A 13407-nucleotide genomic window follows, 5' to 3' on the forward strand; every position below is an offset into this window, starting at 1 on the left:
ATTTCTCGTCTTAATTATTCTTATTTCATTCATGGTCATGTCTTTCAACTAGTGAGTTTTGAAATCTAAATAGTTGCTCTTGATGAAAATAAAAGAATAGAAACTATCAGTGTGCATGGCACATAGGAAAGGTAAGTGTTGTTTTGTCAAACTAAGTGTGTGTGTGTGTGTGTGTGTGTGCGCGCGCGCGCATGCACGAGCAGAGTTAAATTGTTTTATGCGTACTTTAGAGACTTACACGTACGGTACATTCTACAAGAGCGTGCAGGAAGCGCTCACTTTCTGTCACCGTTCTGGTCAGTGAGGTGCGGTAACTTGCTGGTTTCTCATCCCCGTCAGAGGCATACTTCATATACTTTCCACCATCTTTTATCTTATTCCTTTGATTGTAGAAGTGGTCTCTCATTTAGGTTTCTCTAGAATTCCTTTCTCCAGTTAGAAAAATAGGAGTTTGATTTTCACAGGATACACATGAATCCCTTTCTAGTCTGAGGGTCATTGGTCTGAACAGTGGGTTTGGAGAATTACAGGTGTTTCAGAGTGACGGTGACTCTCGACAGGTCGTTTATTCCGAAGCTCAGGCTCCTACCTTTCAGTGGGCTGATATGTTGTGGAGAGCTCTTATTCCCTGCACAGGGTTGGGTTTCTGATTGGGAGTGTTTATTTACTTACTACATAATTGTGGTAAAAAAATAAAAGCTCAGTATTAAGTCCTAACTTCTCTTGTATCTTGTCAAAGTGGTAAACTTGGTTTTCAGACAGTAAAGGATTCATGAGCTCTCTTAGAAGTTTGAAGAATTGTACCCTTTTTCCGGTCCTTTGAAAGTCAAACTAAAAGACTATAAATAGACATAGTAGGCTGTCTCCAAGCACTGAAATGAAAGTTAAGGAAAAAAAAACCTGCAGCAGGTAAGCATGCGTAAAATGGCGTACGGTAGTTGTTTGCTCTCTCTTCTACCTGGGGATGTTGGGTAAACTGAGTAAATACGAGGGTGGGAGGGTTCAGAGCTGGGAAGAATGGAAGTGGCATTTCCTCAGTTACGTAGGATGGGTTTTTTTTTTTTTTCTTTTAAATTTAATGTTTTATTTATTTCTAAGAGAGAGGGATAGACAGCGCGAGTAGGGTTGGGTCAGAGAGAGAGGGAGTCACAGACTGAAACAGGCTCCAGGCTTGAGCCGGCAGTCAGCACAGAGCCCGACGTGGGGCTCGAACCCACGAACTGCGAGATCATGACCCAAGCAAAAGTCAGACGCCTAACCGACTAAGCCACCCAGGCGCCCCGTAGGATGGTTTTTAAGATGGGGACAGGTGTGAGGTTGGGGGCACCGAAGCATTTTTTTCTTCCCCTCTTGATCAGGTTACTGAAGTTCAGGGAAGGTGTCACGACTGCGGAGGTCACTTGCAAGGCTATAGATTATTTTTAATTGATGCATGCTTTTATAGAAATGTCTTCTCCAAGAGGAACATTAAGAATTTTCAATTTTACATAAACTAAAGTTAGTATGCTTTTACTTTTTAAAAAATGATGAGCTTAAGAACCTGGCAAATCCTTGTCTTCAAATTTACATTCAGTCCTTGTCTCTGTATGTATAGAATGCATTTTTTACATTGTTACAATCTCTGTGCATCTTAATTTGTGTTCTTTTTTACTTATTCTATGTGTATTAGAATTGATCCTTGAACAACATAGGGGTTGGGTGCTGACCCCCTCACCCCCACCCCCCAGTTCCTGCACTTGAGTCCCTTAGAACTTAACTACTAAATAACCTACTATTTACCCAAAGCCTTACTGGTAACATAAACAGTTGATTAACGCATATTTTGTGTGTTGTGTGTATTATATAACGAATTTTTACAATAAAGTAAGCTAGAGAAAAAATGATGTTATTAAGAAAATCATAAGGAGGAGAAAATACATTTATAGTGCTTCAGTGTATTTATAAAAAATATCTTTGTATAGGCGGACCTGTGTAGTTCAAACCCAAGTTGTTCAAGGGTCAACTGTATATATAACATAATCTATAAAGTATTACATATAATGACTTCAGAAAGGTATCAGTGTAGTTCACATACTTGTCCTTTAATGATGCTATACGGTTGCATCTTGTTATTATACCTTATTTCATTTGGTCTTTGATTTGGAATGTTTTCAGTTTCTTGCTGTCCTAATTCAACAACTTTGAACATTTTTGTTTTCAGTGTGCTTTTCAATAGGCCTTATTTAAACATTATAAGAGAAACTATTCAGATGGTTTATAAATATGCTTTAAAGGTCGAAATGTCTACTTTATAATATAACAATATTTCCGCTCCTCTGATTGGCAGAACTGCCTTCTGTCTATACTAATGAGGGGTTAAAAAGATGCAGAGTGGTAACAGTGATACTGCAATAGTTAGGTTTTAAATTTAAAAATGCCCGTACATTGAAAGTAGTCAATGGTGTTCATCTTCCCCTTTCTTGAGTTGATTCTTGCTTCAGCTTACTTGCATTTCTTTCCCCACAGTTGTTTGTTGCTGGTTTGATTGTGCTGCTGTTAGATGAGCTGCTACAGAAGGGTTACGGCTTGGGGTCTGGTATTTCCCTCTTTATTGCCACCAACATCTGTGAAACCATTGTCTGGAAGGCCTTTAGTCCCACTACTATTAACACTGGCAGAGGTACATTGCACAGTGTCTGCGACTGCACGAGTTTTGCTGGATGTGTGCTGGAAAGTAACCTGTCCTGGAGCAGGACATGTCTGGAGACCCCCTGTCTGCCCTCCCAGGGGTCTGCCCTCCCAGGGGACCACTGACGCTGACTGCTCAAGAGCTAAGCAGCAGAGATTTGTGGAGTATGAAGTATTACTTCAAAAAGAATAGTATCTAAATTTTAGCCTCTGCTCGTTCAAAATTTGACTGATTGCAAGCAGCTTTTCAAAAATGTTACTCGCTTAAGCCATTGCTGCAGAAGTCATTGATTTGACGAATTTCCACATTCCCAGGGGGATAAAAAGGTAGTGGATTAAGAGTTTTCAAATGAAAAAACTATTATTTATTATATGAAGAAGCACTAATACTTTTGCTGCTATTCTACTTGGCTTTGTAACAGCAACTAAATTTTGACATAATTCATTCTGTCTTTCCTCTTCCCCGTTTCCATTTCTCTCAAATGCCATGCAACGTTCATAGTGGTTACCATCCAGAGTGATCCCAGCCTTAGGAAAATAGCAGTGATGGTTTGTTAATATTCTTGGTAAAACCAACTTAAAAGCAAGCATGATAGAGTAACATAGATCTTTTGATTCTGACATCTTTATTCTGCTTTGCTGCTGCTTCCCCCCAACCCCATCTGAAAATACTCCCCTTCACGTCCCTTAACTAAAGGAGAGGCAAATCATTATGACCTAAATATTTGCTTAGGTTCATTCTACTTGGACTGTTTTCATCAGGAACAGTCCCTTGAGAAAGCTTGAGATTTGTGCTAAAAGAAATACATTTGCCTCAACGATGTAGCTATTTTTAGAAGCCCCACACATGGCTGTAGAGTTATAGAGTAATGAACATTGGTGAATTATTTGACTCCCATTTTCGGCCATATACTGGAGTGTCAAGGTTATTTGTTTGATTCTGGGACAACTTGGGGTAACGAGTCTACAGTCCATTTCTATCTTGATTTATCAGGTACGGAGTTTGAGGGTGCGGTCATAGCTCTCTTTCATTTACTGGCCACCAGGACAGACAAGGTCCGAGCTTTAAGGGAGGCTTTCTACCGGCAGAACTTACCCAACCTCATGAACCTCATTGCCACAGTTTTTGTATTTGCTGTTGTCATATATTTTCAGGTAAGTCTGCTTTCCTCACTGAAGTACATGGGATGTGGGCTTTTATTTTGCTTTTAAAGAAGAGCATGCCGTTTGAAATGTTAGCATCTAACAAGTGTTGCAGAATGTAGTCAAGCAAATAGTTCTGTTCTTTGGACTTCAGGGTGCAAAATGTTGATGGTTATGGCCTGAAACAGGATTTCCCTTTCTGTGTGCATGTGTGGAAGGGAAAACGTTAGCGTTGCCTTTTCATACGCCCCACTGCGGCGCTCCTGCCTGCCGTCTGTATGTTCTTTATTTGATGTGGGCAGTTACTGTTAACTTCCTCTTCCTTTTCATTTTTTAGGGATTTCGTGTTGACTTGCCCATTAAGTCGGCCCGCTATCGAGGACAGTACAGTAGCTATCCCATCAAGCTCTTCTACACCTCGAACATTCCCATAATTCTCCAGTCGGCCTTAGTGTCAAACCTGTATGTTATTTCCCAGATGCTGTCTGTTCGATTTAGTGGCAACTTTTTGGTAAATTTACTAGGACAGTGGGCTGTGAGTATTTTGTTATTTATCCTAAGCATTCACATTTATTGTAATTTGCATTTCATGGTTATATTTTTAGTCAAAAGAGATGAGCCAAAATTGAAGCAGTTGCTAGAGCATTTTCACATTCACTGACCTAGAGAAGAATTTGTCATTATTCTAAAGGATTGATGAGTGGTGTAAAACTAAGATTGGCCAGGTTCTTTGTATTAATCTATTGTCTAGGAAGCATTTTCACATCTCACCGGAGGGACCTTAAGGTTAAAGTGACAGCTGCCTCATGAAAGCGCCTCCCTGTTTCATTATCTTATTCTGCTGTTGTCTGGAATGTTTTTTAAAGAAGCTGTTTGCTGACTGCATGAGGGGTATTGAGATCTACTGTTTCACCCCCCATTTTTCACGGCCTGAATGGCAGTAAACTAGTAGTGATGAACTGGGCTAGAGAGAGGCATGTGATTATTGGCCTGAGGAGAGAACAGTTACCAGAAATAGAATCTGGCACTCTCTGACTTCCCTTTTTAGATCCTGTCAGCATATCTTCTTCTAAAGAGGCCCAGCCATGTCATCGTTACTGGAGTGCGAGTTCTTGTCACATTGAATTTTAAGTGGTTTAAATTCTGTCATATGACCACGGAGTATATTTCCCCCTTACAACTATAGAATTAAAGGAGACTCAGCCTTTATTCTTTTACAGAACATGTTAGTGTAGAATTAGTATTTCACCAACTACGTTAATAAGCCCTGAAATAAGGTGCTTGCTCTATGCCTTTATCTTAATATGCTGGCTTTCCCATTGCAAGTTATAGTGACATATCTTTCTGCTTTTACTAAAGGACATTTTTTTTTTTTAAATTTAAAGTTTGACAGGGTAAGGCAGCAACTCTTGAGTATTAGTTGAAGGAAATAGGATTCCCTTTATCCATAGTACTCTTTTTCCATTCATGGAACAGAAATATGATTACCTGTGAGGAGGGAAGATGCAGTCCCTCCTCTTGCAAGCTAATAATCCAGCAAATTCATGACTATGGTAATTTCAGAGCAATAAATACACTGAGTGGTTGTATATAGATTGTGCTGTGATCTAACGAAGATTCTTTTTAATGAGATAATTACTGGGTAATTGAATTTGTCTATAAACAGTGCTTTTGATTGGAGATTAGTGATTGCAGGGCCACAGTAAAGAAACATTTTGAAATGTATATTCAGGAACAAGACATTTTAATCATTGTGGCCAGAAATTGCTTTCCACCCCAAATACCCCAGAATATACACTGTTCCCAGTTCTGTAACCGTTTTAGGAAGAGAAGGAAGGTTTTTTCGTAGGTGTATTATAATGTTGGTTTTTAAAAGGTCACTCTTCTGTTAATAATATATTCACAATGTCCTTTATGTACAAGATATTAAATAAATAATTTGGAAGGAGTGAAGATATCAGATATAAAAAGTAAATCTTTAAGTTACATAGGACCATTAGCTATAAGTGCTTTGAGCTTAAAACATAATTGTTGAGTTTGAAAAGTCATAAAAATATATCTTAAGCAGTTGGGTTGACCGTTTCCCCTTCTTGTTCTTGTCCTGTAGGATGTCAGTGGTGGAGGACCTGCTCGTTCTTATCCAGTGGGCGGCCTCTGTTATTATCTTTCTCCTCCCGAGTCCATGGGCGCCATATTTGAGGATCCCGTCCATGTGGTTGTTTATATCATCTTCATGTTGGGATCATGTGCATTCTTTTCTAAGACGTGGATAGAGGTGTCTGGTTCCTCAGCCAAAGATGTAGGTATTTGTTTTATATGAAAAAAAAGACATTTTTAATTTTTAGCTGTCAAAAAATGGTAATTGGAACACTCTTAATTACTTTTGTAATTTCAACTTTAAGTCATATATTTGCAATGACGTAATGTCACCTGTGGGGGATTAAAAGCCAGTTTCTGAAGGTAGAAAAATTTTTAGATTTTTACAATGGTTTGTGACCCTCCAAAGCTTAACCCTACCCAACAAATTCTTTTTCCTTAGTATTTAATTTCTGTTTAGGGAGGTGATAAATAAAAAAGATAAGAAACACTGGTTTAGTATATGGGTGGTTGCACAGAATTGGACCACAAGTGTAATGGTAATGATATCACAGCACCTGCTCCAGGATTCTTGTATTTTATTTATTAGTGTGTGGAAAGCACTTCACACAGAGCCTGGTAGATAGTAAACAGTGAAATATTAGAGTTTGATTAAAAAAAATTTTTTTAATGTTTATTTTTGAGAGCATGAGCAGGGGAGGGGCAGAGAGAGAGGGAGACACAGAATATGAAGCAGGCTTCAGGCTCTGAGCAGTCAGCACAGAGCCTGATGTGGGGCTCAAACCCTTGAACCAAGAGATCATAACCTGAGCCGAAGTCAGATGTTTAACCGACTGAGCCACCCAAGTGCCCCATGCTTGAATTTTTTTTTAATGTTCATTTTTGAGAGAGAGAGAGAGGGAGAGAGTGGAGCAAGGTGGGGGGGGTGGAGACAGAGAATCCCAAGCAGGCTCTGTGCTATCAGCACAGGGACTTGAACTCGTGAACTATGAGATCGTGACCTGAGCCAAAATCAAGAACTGGATGCTTGACTGAGCCAACTAGGTGCCCCTAGAGTTTGATTTTAAAAGTTGTTTTTCTCTTGGCAGGTTGCTAAACAGCTTAAAGAACAGCAAATGGTAATGAGGGGCCACAGAGATACCTCTATGGTTCATGAACTTAATAGGTAAGGTCATGAAATTTAACCCATGTGTGTGTGTACATACATATGTACCTGGTTTGTCAGTCTTTATTGTCAAATGTTTTCGTGTTTAAATATGAAGCATTTTTCTTCTACATCACACAGAAGAACCAAAATTTAACACACAGCAAAATTGACATTGGAATGATTTTTTATTTTGTGTTCCCGTGGGGCACCTGGTGGCTCAGTTGGTTAAGGGTCCGACTTCGGCTCAGGTCATGATCTCACGGTCTGTGGGTTCGAGCCCCACATCAGGTTATGTGCTGACAGCTCAGGGCCAGGAGCTTGTTTCGGGTTCTGTGTCTTCCTTGCTCTCTGCCCCTCCCCCATTCATGCTCTGTCTCTCTCTGTCTCAAAATTAAATAAAACCAAAAAAAAAAAAAATTAAAAAAAAAATTGTGTTCCTGTCACTGGTCAGCCGAGTATTAAAATGTTCTTGATTGGAGGTCCTTGTCATCTAGCTGCACATAAAATCACTTGGGAGCTTTTAAAAAGGACTGATAGGAGCGCCTGGGTGGCTCAGTCTGTTAAGCGTCCGACTTTGACTCAGGTTGTGATCTCAGTTTGTGAGTTTGAGCCCTACATCGGGCTCTGTGCTGACAGCTCAGAGCCTGGAGCCTGCTTTGGATTCTGTGTCTCCTTCTCTGCCCCTGCCCCGCTCTTCCTCTGTCTCTCAAAAAAAAAAAATTAACAACAACAACAAAAAACTGATATTCCACTTCTAGAAATTAGGATTTATTTGGTCTAAGGTGGATCCCATGCATTAGTTTATTATTTTTGAGAGAACGCTTGTGGGCGCCTGCTCATAAGCAGGCTCCACCCTTAATGCGGAGCCCGACAGGCGGCTCGATCCCAGGAACCTGAGATCCTGACCTGGGCTGCAATCAAGAGTCAGATGCTTAGCCGATTGGGCCACCCAGGTGCCCCTCCTTCTGTTTTTTTTTTTTGCATTAGTTTATTTTTTGATAATAGCTTTATTGATTGGGCTAATTCACATACCATGTAATTTACTCATGTGTATGGTGTAGTGTTTTTGCTTATTTTTAGTATATTCAGAGTGTGTAATGATTACAGTGTAATTTTAAAAACATTTTTGTCACCAGGGCACCTGGGAGGCTTAGTTGAAAGAATATGTGACTCATGGTCTTGGGATCATGAGTTCAGCCCCACGTTGGCTGTAGAGATTACTTTTTAAACTTAAAAAATTTTTTTCATCACCAGGAAAAACACCATTTACCTGTTGGTTATTTCCATTCCTGCTGCCCCCTACCATGCCCCAGGCCACTTTTTACTTTTGATCTCTACAAATTTGCCTTTTCTGGACATTACATTTAAGTGGAATTGTGATCTTTTGTAATATTTTCACTTAGCATAATGTTTTCAGGGTTCATCCATTATTTGTGAATAATATTCCGTTATGTGGATGTACTGTACCACATTGTGTGTATCTGTTCATCAGTTGATGGAGATTTTCATTGTTTCCAGTTTTTGACTTTCATGAATAATGCTGTTAAGAACATACTTGTACATGTTTTGTGTGGACATATGTTTTCCTTCCTTTAAGAGTGGGATCATTGAGTCCAAACAATAATTCTGTGTGTAACGTATCGAGGAACTGCCAGACTGTTTTCCAGAGTGGCTATACCGCTCTCCGTTCCCACCACCAGCAGTGGATGAAGCTTCTAGTTGTTGCACATCCTTGCTAGCACTAGTTCATGATTTTTGATTCTAGCCATCTAGTGGGTATGAAATGGTAGCTCCTTGTGGTTTTGATTTGCTTTTTCCTGATGAGTAATGACATTGAGCAACTTTTCATGTGTTAGATCAATCATTTGTGTATCTTCTTTGGAGAAATGTCTATTCAGATTTTTTGCTCGTTTTTTTTTTTTTTTTTTAGTTTATTTATTTCTAGGAGAGAGAGACAGCGTGAGCAGGGGAGGGTCAGAGAGACAGGGAGTCACAGACTGAAACAGGCTCCAGGCTCCGAGCTGGCAGTCAGCACAGAGCCCGACGCGGGGCTCGAACCCACAAACCGCGAGATCATGACCTAAGCGAAAGTCGGAAAGTCGGACGCTTAACCGACTAAGCCACCCAGGCGCCCCTTTTTGCTCGTTTTTAATTGGGTTGTCTTTTTGTTATGGAGTTGTAAATTTCTTATTATTTGATTGTTATTAAAAAAAATTTTTTTTTAGTTTGAGAGGAGAGTGTGCATGAGCTGGGGAAGGGTAGAAAGAGAGGAAGAGGGAGAATCCCAAGCAGGCTCTGCGCTTGAACTCATGAAATGTGAGATCATGGCCCGAGCTGAAACCAAGAGTTGGACACTTAACAGACTGAGCCATTCAGGTGCCCTGAGTTGTAAAATTTTTTATAACAATATCTTGGATATGCCTCTTCTCAGGTGTATGACTTACAAATAATTTGTTGCCATTCTGTGGGTTGTCTTTTGACTTTCTTGGTGTCCTTTGCACAAGTTTTTAATTTTGACAAGAGTTCAGTTTCTCTTGGTTGCGTTGCGCTGGTCTCGGTGTTTATCTAAGAAACCATTGCCTAACCCAGGGTCACAAAGATTTATTCTTATTTTCCATTAGGAGTCTTGGCTCTCACATTTCAGCTGTGGTCCACCTGGAGCTGTTTTTGTGTTTGGTATGAGATAGGGTCCCAGATTTCTTTTTGTGCATGTGGATATCTGGTTGTTCCAGAACCATTTATTGAACAGGCATTTGTATTTTTATGTAATTTTTTATATGTCTCTAGCATGTAGATCGCAGAGTGGTAGAATGAACCTCCGGGCACCCAGCTGTATCTGGCTTCGGTAGTTAGCATCATTCTGCCGTTTCTGCTCATCAGCCATCTCCTCAGTCTTCCCCACCCCCCTTTCTGGAGTATTTTAAATATAATTCGATTGTGTTAAACAATTCTGCAGGTGATTCTAATGTGCAGTAAAGGTTGAACTACTGTAAAGAGGATCATTCACATCTTGTCACAGAAATTTGATACTTAGAAAGGATTTTGAAATTTACTCTTCATCTACAAGAGGGAGCTAAAGATGACCTATTTAAAATATTAACGATTTTGACACTTAAGTCTGTTAAGGATTCTAACCTGCCATAAAAATCACGTACTGTTTTTTCTTGGCTGTTTACTGGTTTCTGGAAATCAGGGTCACATGGTTCCCTTAATGGTCAAGTTTTCATCTACATGTAACTATTGGGTAAACAGGTCATTCCCTGATGGAGTTCACGACGGGCTTGTTTAGCGATGCGTTAGTGTATTGTTTCTGACTGTTGCACCTTTTCCTGTTTGCCTACACCGCCTGACCCAGGATTTTGTCTTCCAGGTACATCCCCACAGCAGCCGCATTCGGGGGCCTGTGCATCGGCGCCCTGTCGGTGTTAGCCGACTTCCTCGGGGCCATCGGCTCAGGCACTGGGATTCTGCTCGCAGTCACCATTATTTATCAGTATTTTGAAATTTTTGTCAAGGAGCAGGCTGAAGTTGGCGGGATGGGTGCTTTGTTTTTCTAACTGTTCCAGTATTTCTTCTTGTGTGTGTGAAAGGGAAAATCATTTTGACACATTGTTTTTGTCATATAATGCTGGTTCCCCTTTTCTTCCCTCACACTTTGTTTTCAAGTGCTGACTGTCCCATTCGTGAAATGGGCACTGAGCTAAGCCTGTGTGCAGCGTTAGTACCAGCTGCCTTAAAACTCAAGTTTACATTACTCGTTAAAAAATGTACTCGTAGTGTTGCCTGTGATGCTGGAAACCAGCGTGCCCGCCTTGCCATGTTCAGTTGTGACGGTGAGATGGTGACGTGGATCAGTTTTGCACACAACATTCAAAACACTCGATATTCCCCCCACTTGTTTAAAAATAAATGTAGTTCAGATTGCCACTTTCCAGTATTTTTGAGCTTATTTAATGAGTTCTGGAACATTTATATCTAATCTGTATTTTAGATATAATTAACTTTTTATACTTTTTTTAACTCATCGTATCCACGTTCCCCTCCTCCCTCTCCATCCACCGCCCTTCTCGTCCCCTCAAAGCTGCCACTCAGCCCAGACGGGCAGAATCAGGTTTTGGTTCCAGCTGTTCCTGGAAACAGCCGCTTGTAAGGACTCACTGACTTTCATTCCTTCCTCCCTAGTGACAGCAGTCGGTGCTGTTTGACTGTATTGGCTATGCCTTCGAATTCCAGCCCATCACTGGAGAATATGCTTTCAAGATACGATGCCCCAATTGTTTTTTTTTTTTTTTTTAATCCCTAGAGCAAAGATCTAATTCTCAAGCAATGCCTGTAGTTCAGTGGGGGTGAACAATGAGTAATTCATGCTAGGAATTTGTGTATGTTGTTGTACTTTACAGCAGCAACATGAGTGTAAACAGTAGAAAATAAACCTTTATTTAATAAAATTGTTTCAGTTGTGTTGGAAAAATAAAATCGGACATTAAATGATTTCTAAGGTTATTTGTATATACGGTTCATTGCTGTCATACAAAACCCATCCTGAGAGGTCTGTTGTAAGAGATCAAACGTAATGAGTTTAGAATTTAATCCTAAAACGGTTGAGGAAACGACCAACTTCAAGGTGCTCAGTTATGTGACTGATACTACAAATAGGAAAACAGTGGTCTCAGATAACATCCCAGCCTCCATTTGAAATCGCGTAACTCTTTATAATTTTTTTAAAGTAGGTGTTCTGTTGTCCAAAGTCAAACTTAATTTTTGAAAGTTCCTTTTCAGAAGTAAGATTTTCTGTTGTTTATTAAGTGCAGGAAGTATATCTTTTTTAGCCTAGGATCACAAAACCAAACAATTACAGGGGCCAGGCAGATAGAGGCTGGCAGGATAGGGACAGGGGTCATCTCCTAAGGGCCTCAGACCATTATTAGAATAGAAATGTGGATCCAGTGTTGTCATATATGATTTTTTTTTTCAAGAGAAGGTGGAAATAGGGCTTTTTATAGGAAACCTTCCCCTTGTAAATGAACCGTGCCAGCCAGGGGAGACACCTAGGCTGCCAACTCTCACACTGACTTGACTTCCAAAGTACAGCCCTTGATGTTGAAAGGTTAACATAAATGGCATCGGGGGACGTTTAGGATTTAGCGGTCACTTCTAATGTGCACTCTGAGGAAGAGAAAAAGGCAAGACAGGTCCGGGGTCACAAACATCTCTCTTATACCAACATTTCAGAGTAGGTTTCTCAATTCCTGTGGGGAGGTGCTTTGGAAGAACTGGTCCATTTGGAGACTGGTCTGTGCCTAAGTCTGTAGCTTTTCTATACCTCGTCTGTTTCTTGATTTTGAAGGAGGGCAGTAACAAGGGAAATTACAGAACTTGGTCTTTGAGAGCTCAGGAGGAGGAGTAAGATCTCTGGAGCCTGGATGCCCATAATTAAAAATAAGGATTTTTTTTTAAAAAGGGGTCTAGGGACCCAGGGGAAGGCTACTATTAGAGCAAGTAGTTGGGCCTAATTTTTGCAGTATGTATAGAGACTAGATGGGATGTAGACAGCTCTCCAGTTCCATACCTTCCCCCTTTGTTGAGGGTGTATAATCCTGTATTTTTTGCTCACAAAGGCCTCTCTGGGTAACGGGACCTGTAGACAAATGAACTGTATCACACCATTTTTGGCAGGAGTATTCTGGTTTTATCTGGCTGGAGGGGCCTGAGCCCAAGGCTGGAAACCCAGCGTTGGGCTGGCCAGGGAGCATCACCGTGAGACTTCGGCTGGGGGCAAACCGGAGCTTTTGGAGACCACAGAGGTCCCCACAAGAGCAGAGCTCAGCGAAGGATGAGAAAACGGCCCACAACGCTGGTAGAAGTTTTGAATTACAAGGGCTCTAGGCATGGAATGGGCTGCAGACAGTCCTCCATTCTGGTCTTTAAGGGAGTTGTACTGGGTTTCCAGTACTTACTAACTTTGCCGGCTACACTCATGGTTTAACACCAAGACAATAAGGCCCACCAGCCAGGTAAATGGATTTGGTTTTAGAAATGTCAAGTACTTTGTGGAGATTAAGGATAGGAAAAAAAAAATTCCAAAGTATATATACTTGCTTGAGGGAAGGGCCCTGTATTTTCATTTGCTTCTTAACCTTGTCACGGTGAATGGCATCGACCACTTTTCATTACCTATGAGCTGGTTGACCTTCAGTAGGTAGGCAGAAGGCCACTGGCCAAATGTAAACATTTGCTCATCATGAATGTTACTGTGTTGATTATACATTTTCTGCTTTGCAGGGATGTTTATTAGTTCCATCTAGCAGATAATTAGAAGATAATTAGTAGGTCTTTTTTTTTTTTTAATCTTT

At 40.5% G+C, this 13407-nt stretch overlaps 1 protein-coding gene across 1 annotated transcript in view; it reads left to right on the plus strand.

The window, feature by feature from the left end:
- Positions 1-11363, plus strand: part of SEC61A2 (SEC61 translocon subunit alpha 2) — a 28499-nt gene extending 17136 nt beyond the window's left edge. Inside the window, exons 7-12 of the mRNA XM_039245998.1 lie at positions 2506-2659; positions 3662-3822; positions 4148-4345; positions 5918-6109; positions 6996-7072; positions 10425-11363. Coding sequence (XP_039101929.1) covers positions 2506-2659; positions 3662-3822; positions 4148-4345; positions 5918-6109; positions 6996-7072; positions 10425-10611 — 969 coding nt within the window. The 3' untranslated portion in view covers positions 10612-11363. The remainder of the gene's footprint in view (positions 1-2505; positions 2660-3661; positions 3823-4147; positions 4346-5917; positions 6110-6995; positions 7073-10424) is intronic.
- The last annotated feature ends 2044 nt before the right edge of the window (positions 11364-13407 follow it).

The sequence above is a fragment of the Hyaena hyaena genome, unplaced genomic scaffold (assembly GCF_003009895.1).
Source record: "Hyaena hyaena isolate Hyena2069 unplaced genomic scaffold, ASM300989v1 scaffold_276, whole genome shotgun sequence".
Lineage (NCBI taxonomy): Eukaryota > Metazoa > Chordata > Mammalia > Carnivora > Hyaenidae > Hyaena > Hyaena hyaena.